This window comes from Myotis yumanensis, unplaced genomic scaffold (assembly GCF_028538775.1).
Source record: "Myotis yumanensis isolate MYYU_CA2020_CCGP unplaced genomic scaffold, mMyoYum1.0.hap1 SCAF_1, whole genome shotgun sequence".
NCBI classification, from domain to species: domain Eukaryota; kingdom Metazoa; phylum Chordata; class Mammalia; order Chiroptera; family Vespertilionidae; genus Myotis; species Myotis yumanensis.
Genome location: NW_027223752.1, coordinates 16,583,179 through 16,599,589, shown reverse-complemented (window position 1 = coordinate 16,599,589; position 16,411 = coordinate 16,583,179). Strand labels below are relative to the sequence as shown.

The 16,411-nt window shown below is 36.5% G+C and overlaps 1 protein-coding gene and 1 pseudogene across 1 annotated transcript in view; one reads left to right on the top strand and one right to left on the bottom strand.

Moving 5' to 3' along the window:
- LOC139010374 (thyroid receptor-interacting protein 11-like) overlaps window positions 1-16,411 on the bottom strand; it is a 74,247-nt gene that overhangs the window by 4,576 nt on the left and 53,260 nt on the right. Inside the window, exons 17-20 of the mRNA XM_070414727.1 lie at window positions 6,464-6,545; window positions 4,899-5,013; window positions 4,385-4,501; window positions 1,996-2,140 (exon numbers count right to left, since the gene is read on the bottom strand). Coding sequence (XP_070270828.1) covers window positions 1,996-2,140; window positions 4,385-4,501; window positions 4,899-5,013; window positions 6,464-6,545 — 459 coding nt within the window. The remainder of the gene's footprint in view (window positions 1-1,995; window positions 2,141-4,384; window positions 4,502-4,898; window positions 5,014-6,463; window positions 6,546-16,411) is intronic.
- On the top strand, window positions 2,707-2,851 carry LOC139001439 (small nucleolar RNA SNORA48; annotated as a pseudogene).

The window sequence follows — 16,411 nt, the reverse complement described above, 5'->3', positions numbered from 1 at the left end:
GCCCTCCGGTCCAGTTTAAGAACCCATTGTGGCCCTAGAGTCAAAAAGTTTGCCCTGGTATAATCAGTACAAATCGAACTGACGCAGGACTTGTAACTGAATGGAGGAGAGCAGGAAAGAGGGAGGAGGGGGAAGAGACTGAGGGGAGAAGGGGTAAAAGAGAGGGAGACCTGCCATAATGAAATTTGGAATCCTCTTTATGATGTTACAACCTAGTGTAACAAGAAAAAGTATTTTTAGTACAGTCTACATCTATTAAAATTAAGACTTTTCACTAAATTTAGCAGCCAAAACTTTTATCTAAACAACAATTTTACCACTTCCTCTTTCTATAAAAGTTGAGGAAAATATAACTTTGTCTAAATGACTAAGCAAGTTTTTAAATTTTCAAAATATAAATTATTTAATATCTTATTCAAAATTTAGTATCTGACATGTGATATGATTATAACATACTAGAGCAGTGGTTCTCAACCTTCTGGCCCTTTAAATACAGTTCCTCATGTTGTGACCCAACCATAAAATTATTGTCGTTGCTACTTCATAACTGTCATGTTCCTACTGTTATGAATCGTAATGTAAATATCTGATATACAGGATGGTCTTAGGCGACCCCTGTGAAAGGGTCGTTCAACCGCCAAAGGGGTCTTGACCCACAGATTGAGAACCGCTGTACTAGAGGATCATTGCACGAAATTCGTGCACAAGGGGGTTGGGGGGGGTGGGAGGGGGTGTCCCTCAGCCCGGCCTACACCCTCTCGCAATCCAGGACCCTCGGGGATGTCCAACTGCCTGATCGCCCCTAACCACTCTGCCTGCCTACCTCATCGCCCCTAACGCCTCTGCCTGACTGCCTGATTGCCCCTAACTGCCTCTGCCTTGGCCCCCGCCGCTGCGGCTTCGTCCGGAAGGACATCCAGAATGACATTTGGAAGGTAGTTCGGCTGTCCAGTCTAATTAGCACATTACCCTTTTATTAGTATAGATATGTACCTTTACAGTTCCACTAGCAAACATGTTAGTTTGTATTAAAATATAAAAATTTCAGGGGAAAAAAGGGACCTTACAGTAAATAATCTTTTTGTAGTTTAAAGGTTATATTTAAATTTCAACTCAAGAAATTATCCATGCTAATATAGGGGATATGGATATAAATAAAACCCTTATAAACTAGTGAAATAAAAAATTACGTACACAGCCCTGGCCACTTTGGCTAGGTGGTTAGAGTGTCAGCCAATGAACCAACGAATTGCGGGTACAATTCCTGGTCAAGGGCACATACCTCAGTTGTGGGCTCTATCCCTGGGCCCTGCAGGAGGCAACCAATTGATGTCTCTCTCTCCACCCTGCCCCCTTCTTCCCTTCCATTCTCTCTGAAAATGAATGGGAAAAATATCCTCGGGCAAGGATTAAAAATATACACACACACACATACACACACCTACTGTGGTACAACCAAACTACTTGCTTCTAGGCACATCTTTCAACATATAAGAATGCTTCCTATCATTCTTGGATATTTAAGCCAGTTTATTAAACTACTCTTATAAATATTATTAATATACCAAGGTTGGGGTATTGAGTATAACAGATTTTCACAGGGGAAAAAAAAATCTTTCTCTAACTATAAACTACACTTCTCTGATTAGAAATAAGTACCATGAGTGAGAAAGGAAAACAGGTGCCCAAACAAAGGCTTACCATTTAATCACCTCTTCCAAGAAGAATAATTCAAAGTGGCTTATACAGAGAGAAAACAATGACACCAATAAACAAAGAAAAAAATATTACATATTTTTAAAATTAATCTAAACCAATTAAATATCAGGTTACCACAGAATGTATGAAACCAAAATATAATGTCTTATTGGAATTTTAGAAGTCACTGCACATTTTCAAAAACATTAAAAATTTAGTTAATATCACTGTAAAACATAATCAAAAATTAAACATTTCATTTCTTAAATTGTTGAATAAATAAATATCTGGTTTTACCTTTAAAACTTTCCGGTACACTTATATCTAGTTTTCTCCTTCTTGGTGAGTCTAGTGGTTTCATATCGTGAACAGAAAGCTTTGGTGGTGGAATAGATGGATGAGATTCTGTTTCTAGAAATTTAACAAAAAGTTCTGAAAAAGACTAAGAAAAAAATATTTCAGTCATATTAGGCAGATATTAAAATTGTATTCACTACAGAAAATATACCAGGTATTCTAATTAAATATTAAAAACTAATCATGTCATCTGAATCATCTATCTATATATATAAAAGCCTAAGCGACCAGCCGGCCAGCTGGCCAGCCGGTAGCTATGATGTGCAATGACCACCAGGGGGCAGACACTCAATGCAGGAGCTGCTGAGCAACAGCAACTTTGCAGAGTGCCCTCTTGCACTCCAGGACCCCTCGGGGGGATGTCCGACTGCCGGTTTTGGCCCGATCCCCGCAGGCCAGGCCGCGGGACCCCACCTGCCAGAGGGACCCCGCTCACTCCGCAGATGCCCTTTGAGCCCCGGCATCGCCCCAAGTGCAGCTGGCCAGGGAGGGACTGCGGGAGGTTGGCTATGGGGCGTGTCTGGCCTGTCTCACACAGTCATGCCCTGCCGGCCACTTTCTAATTAATTTCCTTTCAATGTGCACAAATCCGTGCACTGGACCTCTAGTTTCTTTATAAGCTTTATGAATAATTAAAATGCTAGCACTTTAACCCCCTGGCAATGGGCAAGGAGACACCTGATTGGTGGTGTTGCTCTTATATCAATCAGGGGCAAGGCAGATGTACAGTCCTTAGTTCATTCTAGCTTGATGCCTGTATCGGTGGCCAGACCTGTTTTATGCCTGAGACACATAAAATTATAATTCCTAGGTCTTGGAGGGGAAGAGATCAGAAAAACTGGTCTGATAATAAGTAGATTATTAATATTAACTGAGGTTTAGGAGGGGATGTAGTTTTAAAATGTTTGTGGAGACATTGTTGTGATTACTCTAGTAACTTCCAGATAACAGTAAATAGATAGTTCTAGCACAACTCCATTAAGAGTGAACATGTCACCTAACAGTTTTTGTGGCAGTTGTGCAAATGGATATATGTCATTCTGCACATAAAACTGGATGCTATGAGAATAATAAGTGGATCACTACTGACTTAGTGAAAGTTGGGTGAGGGTCTAGTATGGTAATATTGTAATTATTTCAGAGGGCAGTTACTGTGAATCATGTATTCTCAGGAGCCAGAAAGTGTTCAAATCCTGAGTCTCTGCCATTTAACTGTCAGTGTAGTCTTAGATGCATTTAACCTGCCTGTTTCTCACCTCAAAAGTGAGTTCTAGTGATGGTGCATATAAGTTGTTGGGAAAAATAAAACATGAGAAGTACTTAAAATGGGGCCTGGCATTTGTAGCCAATAATATGTATGAGCAATTATCTTTTCCTGGGTTCAGGAAAAAAAAAAAAGTGCTAGCACTTCAGTGACAGAGGTATCAAGTAAAAACTTTAACATAATAATTTTTGATGACAACACTTCACAAACCTATGGTTAGAATTAGCCACTTAGATTTCTTAAATCATTTTAATAACTGTTTACATACACATGAAAATTTGTATTGACAGAAAACAAATATTAAACTCATTCTTCTAAAGTAACACACAATCAATGAATATAGCAAAAGCTCACCAGTAACTTTATTAGATTAAAATAATGTAGTGCAGACCTTTCCTTTAAACTTTAGGCCATCCCACTTTAAACAGGGTTTTATCTTTATCGAGTTGTGGGTAGATCACCTATCCTCAGTTTCCTCTTCATTAAAAAAATAAAATAGAGAAATAAACTCCACATTCTAACTCACAGTGCTACTCAATTCAATCAGCCTACTACATAACAGGCACTATTTTCCCTGTTTATTAACTATCTGCCTTCTCCAACCAGAGGAAGTTCGTTGAGGGAGGCACTGTATCTGGTTTGCTGCTGCATCCCCAATGCTTAGAACAGCTGGGTACACAGCAGGTGCTCAATAAGTACTCACTGGCTCCATGACCAGGTAGATACATATATGCATAAAAGAAAGCTTCCATCTTAAGAATCTCATAATATAGTAGTAAGACAAATGACTGTGTGCCTAGCATTATGATCAAATACAAATAAAGGAATAATACTTTGAAAAATAAAAGTACTATATAAGTAATAAAAAATAAAACCTATATGCAATAAACTTATTAAACCTGGCTTATTATCCTTAAGCTAGTTACATCTCTGGATCTGTTTCTATAACTTCAAAATAAAATGACTGTATAAAATCACCTAAAAGAGAAATCTGATTCTTGCCAATGAATGTGATGTACTATCATTTGACTACTCATATTCAGCAAAAATAAAATCAGCTCTTACACTATTAAACACAGATTGCTGATGTGGTCTCAGAGGTGTGTTGGGGACACTTTTTGATCCTCCTCCAAGCCACCCAGTCATCCATCTGGTAACTCCGCCCTGATCTTCATTCAACAACTGAAAAATTATTTTAAAACAGAAAAGTGTTATCAGTACAAGAAAAGAAAAAATAAGAACCATATTTCAAGTCCAATTCTTAGCAAATGTTTCTTAGTGAGAGAAGCTACAAATACAATGAAATGTCCTCCCAAACACTATCTTGGATAAAAGTTGAGGACTATCAAAATTTCAGCATTCTGATAAGAGGGGTGGTGTATAAGTTACAAAATATTTAAACTGATATACAAATTGCACAAGTCCACTCCTTCACTATAGCATGAAATTATTCCATTTCCAAATTATTGAAAAAATTGTATTCAGGAAAAGTTATATAATATACAGTAAAATAAAATTTTATCTGATGCCACTACTTTAGTTATACGTGTACTCAGAATGGCTTTTATTATTCAGTTACCTGCTCCATATCCTCTCTTTTGATACCCAGAATGCTTCCCATTAATCGTAACACTTCATGTCGCTGGTTCTTTGGTGTATGGAAATGTCCAATGAAGAGGTTTCTCATTAGGATTCTATGAAAACAAAGGCAGAAACAGCTCAAGTTTACTCAGAGTGGTTCTCAACCTTCCTAATGCCATGACCCTTTAATACAGTTCCTCATGTTGTGGTGACCCTCAACCATAAAATTATTTTTGCTGCTACTTCATAACTGTAATTCTGCTACTGTTATGAATCGTAATGTAAATATCTGATATGCTATATGTGTTTTCCGATGGTCGCAACCCACAGGTTGAGAACCGCTGCACAAGCTCTCCCAATATTTAGTGTACCGAAATAATAAATACGTGTTAAACATACAAATATTTAATTAGACTTAAACAATACTTAATTATAAAGAACACTAAGCATATTTTAAAGGAGCATTTAAAAATTTTTGATGTGTCTAATTAAGAATATTTCAGCCAAAACCAGTTTGGCTCAGTGGATAGAGCGTCGGCCTGTGGACTGAAGAGTCCCGGGTTCGATTCCGGTCAAGGGCATGTACCTGGGTTGCGGGCACATCCCCAGTAGGAGATGTGCAGGAGGCGGCTGATCGATGTTTCTCTCTCATTGATGTTTCTAACTCTCTATCTCTCTCCCTTCCTCTCTGCAAAAACTCAATAAAATATATTAAAAAAAAAAAAAAAAGAATATTTCAAACAACCCAAAACGTATACCCAGAAAACATCACTTATTATAATGATTTACTACATATACACTTAGATTTCAGATCTAATACATTTGAGCAAAATATGTTCATTTAAGAACAGTACAAAGAGCAAAAAAGCCCTGACTGGTGTGGCTCAGGGTGTCGTCCCATGCACTAAAAGATTGTACGGGACGATTCTTGGTCGGGGCATATGCTCAGGTTTCCGGCTCGATCCCCAGGAGAGGGTGTGCAGGAGGCAGCCATCAATGTTTCTCTTTCTCTCTTCCTCTCCCTTCCTCTCTTTAAAATTCAATTTAAAAAACTTAAAAAAAAAAAAAAGAATGGTAAGAATAAACTTTTTATTTTCTAGTTATGGTACTGTTTTAACTTTTCCATATAGTTTTAAGAAAAAGAATTTGAGCTGGAAAAATCTATTTAAAAGCCAAGAGAAGTCCAGTAAGCATGGCTCAGTGGTTGAGCCTATGAACCAGGAAGTCATGGTTTGATTCCTGGTCAGAGCACATGTCCGAGTTATACTCTCAATCCCCAGTGAGGGGCATGCAGGAGGCAGCTGATTGATGTTTCGCATTGATATTTCTATCTCTCTCTCCTTCTCCCTCAAATCAATAAAAACATATTCTAAGAAAAATAAATAACAGCCGAAAGAAGATAAGCTATTCTACTATCTCATTAAAACTACCTATATCTCATCACTGTATAAAAAAAAGAAAAGATTTTTTTAAAAACCTAATTACATATAAATATCTACATGTAGACATTTTACCTAAAAGTAGTCTTCATAAAATACATAAAAGTAAAAAGGCAGAACATACTTGTCTACTTTTCCTTCTGTGCTGTTGACTAAGTTCATCAATTTCTTTTGTACATCATCCAGCATTTCTTGTCGGAGCTCATCTGTTTTAAAACATGTGAATAAATATAGTCATTAACTGATTAAAACAAACTGGGTGAATATGTTATGAGATTTAAGACATCTTTGCTGTGAATTCTGAATATATGTACTTATTCTAATTAAGAATACTCAATTACTTTCATTTCATCTCTTCTTTGGTTTAGTGGACTAGGTTTGCTGGTACAGAATCTACCTGGAAGCTAGGGTATGCATTTATTCACACGGTTTACCCCCAATAAAGTAATCAATTCTTTAGCAGAAAATATAAAAATCAAAGAAAAATATTTTCCTTCGCTTCAGAAGCTTAACAGCAAAGAAGAGATTTTCTCCACTGCTTCCTCGCAGGAAACGTTTCCAGAGCCCTCATTAATGGGAAGAAATGGAAAGGACAATTTTAGACTTTCCTTTTTCCATTTTCCTGGCTAGACTCTGCTTTTCGTGAGCTAAGAAAAGTATCTAACACAACTAAGACCACAGCTCGGGATGTAGCTGATAGGGCAAATTCTAGAGCTAAAAAATTGCAAAATACAATTCATATCACTGATTCTAACATACTAATCAAGATACTAAAATTTATGACTGACTCAGAAGGATGTTTGGACTCTTTTATTTTCAAATTCTTTTTTTAAAAGCAAGCAGAATCTGTAAAATGTTGGTGGAATAGTTCGAATTTGAGCAGTATTAAAAGCAAAGTCTAGAATTTCAACAGGAAACAATACTCTGTTCATAAATCCAAGCATGCTAGAGGGCCAAGAATTCCTAGACTAAGGAACTCTCAGCCAAACCCATGGAGTTTACACCTATTACCTCAGAAATGAAGAGTTTGAGCTGAAGGAGCTGCTTATTAACCTCAAGCTACATTACACATTTCATCCTGAAAGAAATGAAGACTGCTTTGCCACAGAGCTCCATTTTTCAAATTAAGAAACACATCCACACACTACACTCTGACCTCTTTCCACAAACCTACTCTTTGAGTTATGCTGCATTTTCCTAGTAGTAGCTGGATACAAGTTCCCTTATCAGAGATATGACTTGCAAATATTTTCTCCCACTCTGTGGGCTGTCATGTCATTTCACTTTCTTGATGGTATCACTTGAAGTACAAAAGTTTTTAGTTTTGTTGAACTCCCAATTAATTTTTTTTGTGTTGCTTGTGCTTTCATAGTGAAGAAACTGTTGCCTGACTCAACATCACAAAGATTTAGTACAATGTTTTGTTCTAAGACTTTTACAGTTTTAACTCTAAAATGTAGGTCTATGACCCATTTTGAGTTATTTTTGTGCATGGTGTAAGGTAGGGGTCCAACTTTGTTCTTGTGTGTGTGGAAATCGTTGTCCTAGTACCATGTGTTGAAAACTATTCTTTTGGCATTCCTGTTGAAAACCTATTGACTATAAAAGTATGGATTTTAAATTAGTTAAATCTAATTTAACTGAAATAGAGTCCCAGTCAGGGCACATATGTCCAGGCTTCAGGCTCAATCTTCAGTGTGGAATGTGCAGGAATCAGCCAATCAATGATTCTCTCTCATCATTGATGTTTGTATCTCTCTTCCTCTCCCTTCCTCTCTGAAAGCAATAAAATATATATATATATATATATATATATATATATATATATATATATATATATATTTTAAAAGTATGGTTTATTCTGGACTTCCAATGCCCACTGCAAGACTTCTGTAAATGATTTTTGTCTGCCTGAGAAGCTCTTTTCCATTGGCACTACCTATTAACCCCCTTGCCACCCTTCACGTCATAGTTCCCAGGTCACTTCCTCAAAGAAGTTTACTCTGAACTTACAGATTGAGCCAAGTCCATTTGCTTTCTGTTTTCATCTGTCGGGACAATGACTAAACTTCAGACTTACATATAGTACTAAATATGTATAGAAAATATCCAGTTTAACTGTTTGCAATGCCTTATGGGTTTTCTAAATTGCAAAATGTAATTCATATAATAGGCTAACTTTACCAAAATAGAGATGGTTGCCATAACCATATTATAAAAGTGAGGTTTGTGCTTGGAAAATTTACTACAGTTTTCTTCCTTTCCAGTAAGAAATTTAATCTTGGAGAGAGGGGTGAAAAAGGAGAGAGAGAGAGAGAGAGAGAGAGAGAGAGAGAGAGAGAGAGAGAGAGAACACGAACGAACACACAAGACTATTATTAAAGCTGGAGCCAGCAAAAGACATTTTGGATTCTTAATGTGCACACATATACTATGAACACATGGTGTTCTTTGGGCTTTTCTAGTACTACATTCTGAATATAAATAGAACTCTCAACTATTGAGAGGAAAAACAGAAGTAACTTAACCACTGTGAATTAACCATTCCACTCACGAGCTAAAACCAGAGCCAGAGTCAAGATGGGCGCAGTCTTTGCTTTCTCTCCTCCCCAAGGTGAAGAGAGGTAGCAGAGAAAAGATCAAACTTATCCTGACCCTACCCTTCCTTCCTCTCCAGGATTCCCTTCTCTTATCTACTTTCTTCTAAAATTAATAATTTTTATATTGATTACATGTCAAAATGATATTCCTGACATATCGGGTTACATAAAATATAGTACTACAATTAATTACCTTTTTAATGTGGTTACTAAGAAATTTTAAATTATACATGTGGCTTGCATTATTTTTTGACAGCAATGCTTTGGAGCATAACCAGGATATAACCACTATACATACTGTCTCTTATTTAAAAATAAAAGATAAAACTGAATGATAGACATACTCAGAGTAAAATTCACAAAGCAAAGAGCGGATTCTGATAAAAATGATTTTACTAAGGTAAATTAGAAAAATATAACTTCGCTCTATGAAAAACTGATCAAGAAATTTGTCTTAGAGTTTGTCAAAAATTTTTTCTTAATGAAAATTCATTAATGTTGTTATAAAATTGATAAAAATCTGTGTTCTGAAAGGTAGGGTCAAAGCGTCCTTAAAGCCAAAATATCAGGGTAAACATTTCTTACACTCCCTATCAGAATCCAAGCTAGTCCTGAGCTAATGTGATGGAGAACTGACAGCTGCATCTCCTTGTAGGCATGCGCAGGGCTGTTTCAAATCCAAGCAGTAGTTTAAATGTGTTCTGATATTTGAGTCCAGATAAAAACTTCAGAATTTGGGGGAAGAGGCTGGAAGGCTGGTATGAACTAGGAAAGGTTTAGAAAAGCACAGACTTCCAAGGTCCCTACAGACTGTCTTTCTCTCCAGGCACCCTGATCTCCTCCCATCAGAGATTCTGAATATTTCTCCACAAAAACTGAACACTAACTCAAACCACAATTTGAAATCAGAACTGTATTTATATGGGCAGGCAAAAACATGGTTATTCAGAAATGGGTTTTTAGCCAAATACAATATCCCTGTGAAATACATGCCAAAAAAATACTTTGGAAGTTAAAAAGAGAGAGAGAGAAGGCAGTAGGTACACTTTCAGGTTGAGCAATAGTCTAGTTTTAGTCTGAGATTTAGTCTAGTTTAGGGGAGAGTTACTCTGAAAAGATGACACCCTAAAACCTGCCACATCAGAGCCTCTTCTCGGTAATGCCTAGAGATGGCACCATGACCTTCACCACTTGATTTAAAATCAAAACTGAACACAAAATGCAATTGACCACAACAGATTAGCACATCATAACTTTACACTTTATTTATGATTAGTAACATTGTCTTCAGAGAACATCATAAAATTAAGTCACAAAGTCATTTGGCTACTCATGACTAAGCTCTCTTGGACTAGACTCAAGTCAGTGTTTTAACAGTCACCTGACTAAGAAGAGAATGGTGGTTGGAGCAGGACTTGAGCGTCAGAAGACCTGCATATGAATTATGGTCCTGTCACAAGACTTGGGTATGAATCATGGTTCTGTCACCAGGGTCAGAGTTTGTTGCCTATTTTATAAAAAGAACATGTTTTTCTCCGAGGATTTTTAGAGAGTCTGAGTGATTAAATGTGACTTTTCTAAACAGAAAAGTGCTATATATAAAGCATTAGTACTCATTTATCTGATTTCTTAAAATATCATCTCTCCATCTAGCCCTAACCAATATCAATAATATATATCACTTTCGTTAACATTAACATTGATATTTTCCCTCCATCTGCCTTGTCATCTTTATAAACCAAGGCAAAGGAATCAAAAGAAGAAAGAAAAATGTTAAAAAGATGATTCTACTTATAGATATTTCAGTAAATAAACTGGGTCTTGTGTCTTACTTGCACTGGCTACCTAAAAAATAAATTTAAATCTAATACATTAAAGCTGATATAAGGAAATTTAGCCTCTTCATTGAATTAAATATAATCAAAGCAAAAGCTAGAAATTAGCTACTTTTTCATTACAGAATTTCAACTTATACAAGATCATTTTCATTATAGCACCAAATCAGATTTTTAAAAGCTTGGTCGGAGTGGCTCAGTTAGTTGAAGTGTCAATCCCACGCACTGGAAGATGGACGGTTCGATTCCTTGTTTGGGCACATACTTGGGTTCGGGGTTCAATCCTCAGTAGGGGTGTATGCAGAGGACAACCGATTGATGTTTCTCTCCCCCCACCCCACCCTCATCTCTCTCTAAAGCGTGTCCTCCAGTGAGGATTAAAAAGAAAAAGAAAAAGGGGCATTTTATAATTTATTTATATTTGAAGACAGATTTGCTTTGTCTTTTAACTCAATTCTTTCAACCATATCAGACAGAATTTTAAGGGGTAGAGTACATGCTGAATATTTTCTTTTTCCATAATTATAATTATTACTAGATCAGAATCAGTAATTTAACTGAAATAGCAAAGTCGAGGTCTTCTGGATTATTTGTACAGTTAAATTAGAGTTACTATGTGCATTTGAAAGATATTTTATATAAATTTTTAATGTGACCAGATCAAATTTATACTCTCTATAATCCTTCAGTATGAAATCTGATCATTTGTACTGTACTTTCCATATCAAAACATTTTTAATGTGAGTCAAATTATATTTAATTTGTAAAGCTTCACATAGCCCAGATATGTCCCCCAAAAAGGAAGGCAATTTTGTCAAAGAAAAGTAAAGTCATTATAATAATTTTGCCACTTACTGAATATCATTATCACTATAGAAAATATACCAATGACAAAAGGCTTTCTAAGCTGCAGACTGGACCTCACCTCATTCCTGAAAGCTCCCTGTTGCAAATCAGTACAGAGTAACTCTGACTCCAAAAGGTTATGTTCAGCCCACGCAGGGTTTTTAGAAAAAATTGAAATAGGTGTCACAATTAAAAAATGAAATATTTCACATTAAAGTCTACATTCCCAGTGTCTCTTGAAAGAGCTGAAGGTCTACCAACACTGGCCCATATTCCTGCACGGCAACAGCTGAGTGGAGCTGAGCATTTCCTGCCCCCTCTAAGAAACTCTCCAATTCACCATAGTCTCGGTCCTATTTGCTCTTTCCTATCATAATTTGGGCCTCAGTTTACAATTTGTGTTTGTGATCCAAACTTAAGATTATTTCTTCACATAGCAACCCACTTCCACCTGTCAACTAGCGCACACACCACACACACACACACATACACACACACACACACACTCCTTTAGTCATTACCAGTTCACCAGATCTTCAGCCAGTTTCCAGATTATGTCACATAGCTTCACATGAATTCCTCCTTCTGTCTAGAATGTTCTTCCCCTGCCCTAGCCTGTTTGGCTCAGTGGATAGAGCATTGGCCTGAGGACTGAAGGGTCATGGATTCAATTACGGTCAAGGGCATATACCTGGGTTGTGGGCTCCATCCCAAGTAGGGGGGGTGCAGGAGGCAGCTGATCAATGATTCTCTCTCATCATAGAAACATCAATGATCACTGATGTTTCTCTCTCTCTCCATCTCCCTTCCTCTCTGAAATCAATAAAAATATATTTTAAAAAAAATGTTCTTCCCCAACTCCCTGTTGGCTTAGCTATACCTATTCATCATTCAAGTGAGGTCAAGTACACCCTTCACTAGTCTTTCCTACCCTTTCATACCACTATTACCAAGTAGAATGGATTGCTCATTCCTTTGTAAACAATTTGCTGCCTGTATGTGATTACATGTAGCCTTCCCCTTCTTGCCTGACAGTACACTTTCTGAAGGTAGGACCCTTGTCCCTTATCTTTGTATCTCTAGTGCCTATTTTAGTGCTTGGTACACAAAAGAAAACAATGAATTTTTTATTAATAAATGAGTGATTTTTCTCTGGGAGGGGAGACTATCTGGGAAGAACAGAACACTGAACAAAAGGAATAAATGATTTATGTTCTGAATTATTCATCCATATGAGGGAAAATACACAAAACATTAATTAAAAACACTCATCTCTACAAAATTAACTTTTTCCTTTATAAGAATTAATAAAACACATGTAAAAATATAACCATTAAATTGAAAAGGGCTTAATTATTTATCTAACCGATATAAACTTTTTTCTCAACTAAAATTTTGGCATTGTGTAGTATATACCCAGATGTTTATATCGTCACAAATAACTTTTTTAACCATTTATGGCAATTCAGAAAACTGCATCTGGTATTTCTTATATGTTTCCTCTAAAATCACCACTTCTGCCAAAAACATCTATAAAGAAATCCCTCAAAAGGTTTGGGTAACAAAGCGTCTGGGAATGTATTTGGCCTATGTTCAACAGGACATTATATGTTTTCTTATATAAATCATGTCTTGGAAAACGGAATGTCTTTATTTAAAATAAAAACTCTACCATCCAGCACCCAAAACGTAGTTCCATAAAAAATACTGTAAACTTCTCTTATATTTGTAGTTTTAACTCATGTTTTTATACTTCATACTAAAGCAGGTTTACTGGGTCTCATTTTTACATTCTTCTAAATTTTCTTTAAAAAAAAAACACTCTAAGAAAATTTTCCATTCTCAACCCACAGAAGACTTTTTTAAAAAGCAGTGACCAAACATTCCCTAAAAAACACACACACACACACACACACACACACACAACAAAAACCAGTTCTGGATCCCTTTAAAATATGGGTATAAACTAGCAGACAGGCTAAAAGATTTTACCAATGTAGAATCTAAACTTGCACTGTTTATGAAAACTTACTTTTCTTTGTGTACCACTAAATTCACCACCCTTTTGAATAGTTATTAAAACAAAAACTATTTTGTTCTTTCCATTTCAATTTTATTCCATCATCTTCATTTAAGCAGGAATTTATTTTTTAAGAATGATGGTAAGGAACAAGATGTGAAAGAAGGAAAAGAAAAATGTCCAAGCTGGCCATAAACACAGCAAGATAACACATCTTTCAATGGTCCCACTGCAGTCTAGGTTTCCATAGGTGAGTGTTTTCCCATGAATATCAATTCCATGAAAATTATGAACTCTGATCAACTCAGAATAATTAGCGAATGACACTGACTTACCTGTTTCATTAAAAAAAAATCAATAAAAAATAAGATGACATGTGAAATAAGTCTTTGGAACTACAGACGGTCCTTGGGTTACGTTGGACTCGACGTACGTCGTTTAGTGGTTACGTCGCCATCTCCCATTTATTTATAAAAAAAAAAGTTCCGTCATTTTAACGTATGTACATATGTGCTTTATGTTTTTTATTATTTATTTACCACAAGTAAAGGTCAGGAATTGTTATCTTTCTTTTAAATTTTTTTTACTGTTTCACTTCATTACTGCTGTGTATGTGCTCCATGTGAGTGACGTAGGTGCTCATGTAGGTGGGTTCCGACACACGGCGAAAATCGCGTTACGTCGAGCTGTAGGATCGGATCTCTGATGTAACCCAAGGACCAACTGTATATTGAAAAAGAATACTTTCAGCCCTGGCCAGTTTGGCTCAGTGGATAGAGCGCTGACCCCAGGTTCAATTCCATTCAAAAGCATGTACCTTGGTTGCAGGCTTGATCCCTGCCCTAGTTAGGGGCGTGTGTGGGAGGCAACCAATTGATGTGTCTCTCTCACATCAATGTTTCTCTCCTCCCTTCCATACTCTCTAAAATCAAGGGAAAAATATCCTTGGGTGAGGATTAACAAAAAAACAAAAATAAAAAAAGAAGAAGTAAGGAAGGAACAAAGGAAGGGAAAAGAAAAAAAGGAGAGGAGAGGAGAGGAGAGGAGAGGAGAGGAGAGGAGAGGAGAGGAGAGGAGAGGAGAGGAGAGGAGAGGAGAAGAAAAAGAATACTTTCAGGTAAAATGTTGAAAGAATAGTTTCTAAAAGGAAGGAAAGCACTAAATCTTCTACGAGCCAACATTATCTATTAAAGTACAGCAGCACCACTATCATCCTAGGGTTTTCTTTCACTGTTACTTTCCCTTAGGGGATAGGGGACAAGAGAGAAGTTCTCACACTGTCAAGGTGAAAGCCCAGGGTTTGGGGCTCTGCTCAAGTTCCTTCCCAGTTCCTGCCCCTTAATGGGATTCTTGAGGAACTAAAATGCACTGTCTTAGGAGCACTACGTGCACCACTGTCTGAAATGATGAACCTATGGTGTATCTATGCTCTGTGTCACTTCCATGAAAAAAGGAATCCTATCTAGTCTCTCACACAGCATCAAAAATGAAGCCAAGTAGTTGGTTGTCATTAAGTATTTAATGCCTCATAAGGCATCTTCATACTTTCCACCTAGAGCCTGAACTCACAAGCAGTTACACGTACCTGGCACTAACAATTACGTATTCTAAGAATGATAGAAATCATCAACAATTACTGTTTTAATCCTGGTATTGTATACAATAGCTCCCTTTTCATGTTTGACCAGACTGAATCATCTCATTTCTGGTAGCAATGACATAATCAGCATTTTGAATAAAATATCACTTTTTAAAATGAGTTTCCTAATATTGTTTAAATGTTGAAACTGCATATCAACTAATCATCAGTCCACATATGCTTAGAAATAAAACAATACTTTGCCTCTACGATTCAAGTCTCTATGTACTTTCTTGCAACAAAAGCCAATCTGTCCTTTTCAAAATTGTTTCTCCTGGCAAATATTTTTGCTGTCTGGCCAAGTTTTGTGTTAAAAATAAAGTACAGTATTACAACATCAATCAACATTTAAAGTACTTAATGATCTATGAAAGAAAATATACAATGATTCTTTTGAAACAACCAAGCCAATCAAAGTTTTATTTATATTATCAAATCAAGAGTGTAGCTTTGAGAAAATAAAATCACATTTGGGTTTAGAGATATAAAAGCAATATCAAGCACTTAGGTAATAAAAGAAAACAGAACACTGAGGAGATTGTAAATGGCAAGAATAGCTTAAAGGCATAAGAGAACTCTCTCTACTCCCTACTTCCTGTCTATGCAGTACTGGCCTTTTGCCTGCCCTTTCAAATATCAGTTGTATAAGCATAATTAGGGCTTTTTCTACAGCTAATATTGACTCCACAAAATAAGTCCACAGCTACTTTACATTTACAATGAATATTAATTGTAATTTTTTTTACATGAATAGGGACGTAGGCCACTTAAGCCTTGTCATTTATAACCAAAATCTGAAAATATTCTACTATTACTGAGAGCTTAAATGGGTGCCTGAATAAGTACTGAGTAGTGCAGGAATTCTGATATTTATCAACTCTGATAAGAATAACTCAGGTAGATGTCTAAAAGGGGATGTGGCTTCAGACATTCTAATAGCATGACATACAACACTGAGCTGTCACAGACCAAGGAGTTGGTTCAGAATACTGCTTTTCACCTCCATTAGTCAGCCCTACCCTAAGATAGTAATTCTCTGGCTAATCCCTTGGGTGCCAGTGTGTCCCCTCTGAGTTGCTCATGTCTTCCAGATAATGCTGTAGCTGCAATAGTAGCCTTCAACCTAATTTTC